The sequence below is a fragment of the Nothoprocta perdicaria genome, unplaced genomic scaffold (assembly GCF_003342845.1).
Source record: "Nothoprocta perdicaria isolate Ctin4 unplaced genomic scaffold, notPer1 scaffold_99, whole genome shotgun sequence".
Classification (NCBI taxonomy): Eukaryota; Metazoa; Chordata; class Aves; order Tinamiformes; family Tinamidae; genus Nothoprocta; species Nothoprocta perdicaria.
This window is the reverse complement of record NW_020456298.1, coordinates 731,891-738,466: the sequence shown is the minus strand read 5'-3', so window position 1 is coordinate 738,466 and position 6,576 is coordinate 731,891. Positions and strand designations below refer to the sequence as shown.

Sequence of the window (6,576 nt, the reverse complement as noted above, 5' to 3'; positions counted from 1 at the left end):
GCCCATCCTATTCTCTGTGAAGCTGATGTTGGGGAACGAGGCCTTGAGACTTACCAGACCTTGAGAATCGTCACACCTTAAACACCCAACAGACCTTCCAGGCTCCCCTCTGCACGAGGGCGGATTCTGTGATTCTATGCTAGAATTAGCACCGTGAACTGTTTTGCTTTTGTTTCATTTACAAAAGAGAATATTCCTAATTTTGCACAGGTACATGCTGATGACAACACCACTGGGACTCTTATTATGAATGGCAACGTGTAAGGATTTGTAGAACAGAATCTTAAATTCTTGCAGAGATTATTTCCCCCGCCTCCCCCCTATTTAATTCAGAAATAAAACCCAACAGAGACAGGAGCAGGAAACTCTTTTTCCAGATACAGGCAGGTAGAACCCTCTTCCACTCAAATTTAAACACTGCTTGCCTCACATACAGATGCTATTATTAGTCCTAGGGATTCTCCTTTTTTTTAATTTACCAAAATGATAAATTAAAATACACACAACTTCAAAAAAAAGTTATGCTAAACACCATGCTTTTATTTTGGGAAAAGAGCAAGAAAATAGCAGTATTTCAACAGACTAGAAAAAGCCTCATATAAATACCAAAAGCACAGCAAATTATATTCAAAGCYGATACATTCGTAAGTCAAAGCATACAGCTGTGTATATATTCATACACATAAGCACAGGCAACTTATTTAAATATAGGTATAGCCATTTGGATTATCTGTGTTAACTTTATCATTCATTTTAATTTTGGATGAGCAATCAGAATTTAACATAAAAATCCAACACTGTCACAAAACTAGTTTAAGAACTTACATACAGAGATACAGCACAGAATCTTTACTCTTCTTGCCCTTGAATTCCAGTAAAATAAGCTGTTTTTTTTTAAGAGAATGCACTAAAATACCACCTTAGAGCTCTTTGCTTTTTATCACTGCAACATCATAGCCTTTGCTGAAAGTTAGGAGGAGCTACCCCAGAATTTGATCTTCAGTTCCTTCTGYAAACTGAATATGCACCAGATGTGAACCATGCAAAAACCCTTTGAGATTTAAGCCCTTAATTATTAGCTTCTGTCAAGATTCAGGCACTGTGTTTTACAGCAATATTTAGTATTAAACTTAAGAAATTAAAGTCATGTGTTGGGAGCAGATTTTACTTAAAATAATAGAAGGGTGAAGACTAAGATAGTTGGCAACTCATATGTTCCAAGATAGCTGAGCATTACATATACACACTATGAAATAATAAAAACTTAACGTGCTTTAATAAGTTCTTAAAACAAAAATAAGTTATACTTCAAAGATCAAGTTAGTATAAAAAGTTTTAACATATGCAAAGTATGTGCTCAAAATACTTATTTTGCATTTTAAAAAGAGCTGTAGTCTACCTTACAGAAAAAAAAGTTCACCCAGTATAAAATATTGCAATTTGTCCCATTTTGTCATATGAGAGGTTTTCCTTATTCTTCATATGATCGAGAACACTTGCACAAGAGTTCGTGTTATTCCAAGCCACACAGTGGCAGACAGACTATGTTTGAAACTGTGCTTTTACTCTTTGGTGTAGTAAAAGCCAAAGAAATCATTTCAGATTTTAGCAGGTCACAGAACCATGTTTATGCGAGAAATCCAGACAATAGTATAAAAGTTAATGCCAAGTGGCAGTACCAAGAAAGTGAATTAAATCAACAGAAAAAAAAAAGCTGCTGATAACATTCACTATTAAATGTAGAGCTTTCAGGCTATGAAGAAGGAAAAATAAGTCAAAAATCAGCATAAGGAAAAAAAAATTTAACTGTGTAAACAATCCACCCAGTTCAAAACTGGATGCAGCTGATAAGGGCAGAACTAGCTTAGTAGAGCTGAGGATGTGAATGCATCCACATACCTGTTCAAAAAGCATTTACCAGTACTGTTGAACAAMAAAAAAAAAGTCACCTATAGCTATTTACACCACAGTGGAGGCTTCCCTCCCCTCTTAAGAAGTTATTACAACTCAGAAGTCACTCTTGTCTGCTACGACTAAAATTCCAGTTATAAGCTACCAACATCTGTAAGTTGAAAACACCCACCTTGCAAAATAAATTGAAAACTCTTGTCAAACATGTCTGAGGACTCTCCAGAAGTTATAGTACAGCACTTTCCTCAAGTGGTATTTGCCTGTGTAACTCGCACTGACAGCCTGCCGGAAGGGAGGGAATTGAACACAACTTGGGGTAGCTGGCTGTTCTCCACAAGGAGAGGGGCCCGTACAGATTCCAGGCATTCCGAGCGATGGCTTTTTAGGGAGAGAAGGGCGAAAGATCTTCCCGGAGAAACATCTTCTTGTTCCTAGAAGTACTCCTCCTCTTCATCAAAAAAGCCATTTTCCAGAGCATACGTGCAGTCTGCACTCGAGTCAGCTTGGCAAGCACCTTTATATTCTTGAATGGACTCATACAGCGAGTAGAGCTGACACAGTAAGGACATGTCTAGCTGCCGAAGGCCGACCTGACGGGAGAGGGAGGGGGGATGGGGAAAAAAAATAAATGTTTAGGTTACAATTATGATTTTCTTGGCAGTAAGATGCTTTTTGTGTGTATTTCTCATAGCTAAACAAGAGGAGCGAGCAGTCGCTTGTTTACCTTAAATAGTTAGGAAATGTGGAATCATAATTCATCTCCTAAGATGACAGACACCCCACAGGATAAACCAGATGAAAGAACAAGGGACGCGGCGATGCTACAGCACACAACACCGGCCAAGCGTTCTTCAAAATCTAGTCGTTTACCATGCCCTATTTAGCTACTAGCTGCCAGGGCCATCCTATCTGGAACAGGACATACAAACTCAAGCTCTGTATGCCTCACTATGCAAAAGACATACTTTACCAATATCACTGTGTGGCTTGTTAAACAACGATGATGCTGTGGGGGAAAGATGTATAAAATTCCCTGGATAAAAAGTGGCAGACTGTTTTCCCACTTCATRACTGTAATGGCCCTACTATGATTTACTATAATTGACATATACAGGCAGCTGCCTTGTTTGCCTTGGACAAAGCTAAGTGCATCTAGCACCATGGAGTACACACTGCTTGGAAGCAGCAGAACTGAAGTCAAGAGAGATAAGGGCACGCATYGCTGTCTGCAAAAATCTCCAAATATCTCCACGTGCTAGTCAAGAGTCATCCTGCTGCCCTTCGAGATACATGGATTAGCTTCATATTTAAGCACTTTATATTTCAGAAGCTGGAGACAAGAAGAAAAATATTAGTTCAAGATCTTACTCTTGGAGGAACATTTAAAAACTATATAATTTAACAATTTCAAGACACAGCTCTTCTTGTCTAGGTTTTACAATAAGYGTTAAGCTTCTGCTTTTTACACCAAAGCATGGAATAAGTCATGAARTGTTAGGCTGGCTGCTATCAGATTACAGTCAAACCAGCTCTACGCTGCTTTTCAACTGCATCTTTTTCTTTAAYGCACAATAGCACTTTCTCTCCCCTTATTGTTCAAGTACATGTGACCTGCTTTGCTTTTTGCTCTGCTTTTGCTGCAGAGAGGCCACACGCTGTCTACAACTCTTCCTTTCTCTGTATTTCTGTAAGGAGAAACCAGCACTTGTGCCAATCTCCTTYGGAAGGAATTCTTAGGGGATGCTTGATATCACAGAAGGATACTGGTACTATGTCCAAACACCTCCATCCACTCAAGTCCTGCTGAAGTAATTTCTTCAGACTCGTTAAGCTAATGAGGGCTTACCTGCCCAAGCCTAAAGTCTGAATGTCCACCTGTGAAGGAGGCAGTTAATGAACTTTTGTTTACTCCATTTAAACAAACTACTYACCTGGAATAAAAGTATTCTGTGAAACTGGGCTTAATACTATGACATATAAACATGAGAATGATTAAGCAGACTTGCATCAGAGCTAAATGTTTGAAGGACAACAAAGCTGTGGTGAAGAACTGTTCAAAAAGCCATTAAAAGTAATGGGTATGAATTGAGMAAGAAAATATTCAASTTKGAGACMGACGAGATTCCAGACACAAGATGTTTGTCTTGTAAGGAARGCATTACAAACTTCTAAAACAGATTTCCTATCTCAGCTAGGTAAAAACACCTTAAGACATTCTGTCAAGATCAATTCTGCAATCTCAAAACTAGAAGCTGTCCAACAGAGTTAATTTAACCAGCCTTAACAGAGTTATATTTAATATTCTTTATTTGTCTGTGTTCATCACTAGTGTCAAGCAATCAAASAGTAAATCTGGCAAAGAGAAACACAGCCTCAAGCTCTTGGCATCTCGAGAGTGGTCCCTGAGACAGCAAAACCCCCAAGAAATGTCGGAGCTTTCTCGACAAGCATTAAGTTGTTAATCCTAGCTAATCTGCATCTGACTCAAGTTTTATCACGAGAGCTGCCGGACAACCTTGCCCACAGCCCCGTGCAATCCACTCTACCTCAYGAGCAGAGAATCCCACTTCTAAGGTCACCTTTTATTTCATCCCTCCCCTWACAAAGGGTCTAACTCCACCACTTTGCTATTCTGAAACCCACGCAGGGCATATTGCTTGACCGTACATGGAAAGATGCTGCTATGTCCTTCTTTCCCATACCAACCCATCATTAAATGTTTCACCTCATTACTCAATGGATATTTTATCTCTGCCTTGTGCAAGGAAGTGTTCGGTATTAATAACCATGTGCTATTATTCACCTAATGAAAGGCAGACTATTTGTATGCAAGAGCCTCTTTAATTTGCCTCAAAAAAAGTACACCTGGCACAGAAGAGACTCTTGCTCTATTTACGAGCGAGTCTTTAATGCGTCAGGAGGTAAAACACCTCCCCCCACCCTCCCCCGGGAAAATCATCAATTTATCAAATCATCCTCAATGATAACAGAGGATCAAAGGGGAATCCTAGCGCCAAGCGACTTTAACGAGCATCTCACTTGGTTTTTCATTAACAGAAGTTGGGTTCTTAGCACGAGTGCTGGAGTGCTGCGTTTGACTCTCGTTAGGGAGGATAGCAGCCACTCCTTGCCGCTCCGCAGGCGCCTCGGGCACCTTGTGCACCCAGAGGTGGCAGCTCCGGGCGCTATCACCCCACGAGGGGATCCGCAACCACATGAGGCCAAGGCTGCTCCAATGGCCCCTGGAACTGGTGAACRCCGACACCGGACCTAGCTTAATGCCAAGGTGACCACACGGCTGGGCGCTGTCCTACGGAAAACGCCAGCAAACCAAAACAAAGCCTTCTGAGGGCACGGCGTGCTGGAGCACGCTTCATCGAAGGAACCAAAGGAATCCATGCCATTTTTTTTTTCTATTTTTTTTTTTTTGAACCCCGATGTTTTGAAATGGGTGGCAGGTTCAAACGGACGTCCCTGAAGGCAGCGCTCGTTCCATGCAAGCCTTAACTTTCAGAGGACGGAAGGAAGGAAAAATAAAACACAATAAAACAAGTAATAAACGCAAAACTCTCCGTAATAAACTCTCAGTGATAAACGCGGAGCGCCGCTGCCCGAGGCCGCGCGCTGCCAGCGGCGACGCCTCGCCGTGCCGTGCCGAGCGAGGCGGCGGCGGCGGCCGCAGCGCGGGGGGCCCTTCCGGCCGTTAAACGGCCGCCCCGCCCCGCCCCGCGGCCGTTGGCGCCGCCGCTCCGCGCAGCGCGGCGCCTCCCGCCCCCCCGCCCGGCGCCAGGCCGCGGCCCGGCGCGCTCACCATCTCCTTGCGGAGCAGGGCGAGCGCCGCGTCCAGGTTGGGAGGCTTGGGCGGGCGCGGCGAGCCGCGGCCGCCGCCGCTCAGCTCGTCCTGGATGCGCGACTTCTGCGCGTAGAGCCGCTCCAGGTCGCGCCAGCGGCCGCCCTGGCCGCCGCCCGACGACGAGGAGTTGAGCAGCCCGCTGAGGCTCTTGGGCAGCGGCGGCAGCCCCGGCGCGCCGCCGGGCCCCAGCAGCCCCGAGCCGCTCATGCTGCGGCGGCGGCGGCGAGCGAGAAGAGCCGCCCCTCTCCCTCTCCCTGCCCCTCTCCCCGTCCCCGTCCCTGCCCCGCCGCGCCGCGGGAGGCGCCGCCGAGCGCGCCCCGCCCCCGCCGAGGGGGGCACCCACCTGTCCTTGCGGGCGCGCGCGCCGCCCTCCTCCTCCTCCTTCAGCCGGGCGGCCAGCGCGCGGCACCGCTCTGCGGGCCCCGCCGCCAGCGCCGCCGCCGGCCGCGCTGCCCGTGTGAGCCTTTTGTTTTGTTTAATTTTGTTTTATTTTGTTTTGTTTTATTTTGTTTTGTTTTATTTTATTTTATTTTATTTTATTTTATTTTATTTTATTTTATTTTATTTTATTTTATTTATTTTATTTTATTTTATTTTCGGGAGGAGGGTGTCATTTTGGCCATCTCTGGACACAGAAAGGCCCCCCTGAAAAGAAAAGTTACCGTTCCTGGTCGCTGCATCCCCCGATTCTCCCGAATCGTGTTTCTCCTGCCACCCTTACAGTTAAATGCCGCTCAGAAGCGTTTCAAGYGCTGCGCTCCTGTCACGCACCTGCRTATGTGCTCTGAGAGCCGCATCGCTCCATCCGAACT

At 45.0% G+C, this 6,576-nt stretch overlaps 1 protein-coding gene across 1 annotated transcript; it reads right to left on the bottom strand.

The window, feature by feature from the left end:
• Nucleotides 1-536: 536 nt before the first annotated feature.
• FAM89A (family with sequence similarity 89 member A) lies at nt 537-5,971 on the bottom strand. The gene is made up of 2 exons (XM_026053359.1): nt 5,723-5,971; nt 537-2,501 (listed from the first exon to the last, which is right to left on the bottom strand). Exons 1-2 carry the CDS (start codon nt 5,969-5,971, stop codon nt 2,343-2,345), a joined length of 408 nt encoding a protein of 135 aa, XP_025909144.1. The 3' UTR covers nt 537-2,342.
• Nucleotides 5,972-6,576: the final 605 nt, after the last annotated feature.

Coding starts and splice junctions, on each gene's coding strand:
- FAM89A (XM_026053359.1), bottom strand. CDS start 5,971: ATGAGCGGCTCGGGGCTGCTGGGGCCCGGCGGCGCGCCGGGGCTGCCG. Junction 2,502..5,722: donor CCCTGCTCCGCAAGGAGATG/GTGAGCGCGCCG, acceptor CTCTCCCGTCAG/GTCGGCCTTCGGCAGCTAGA.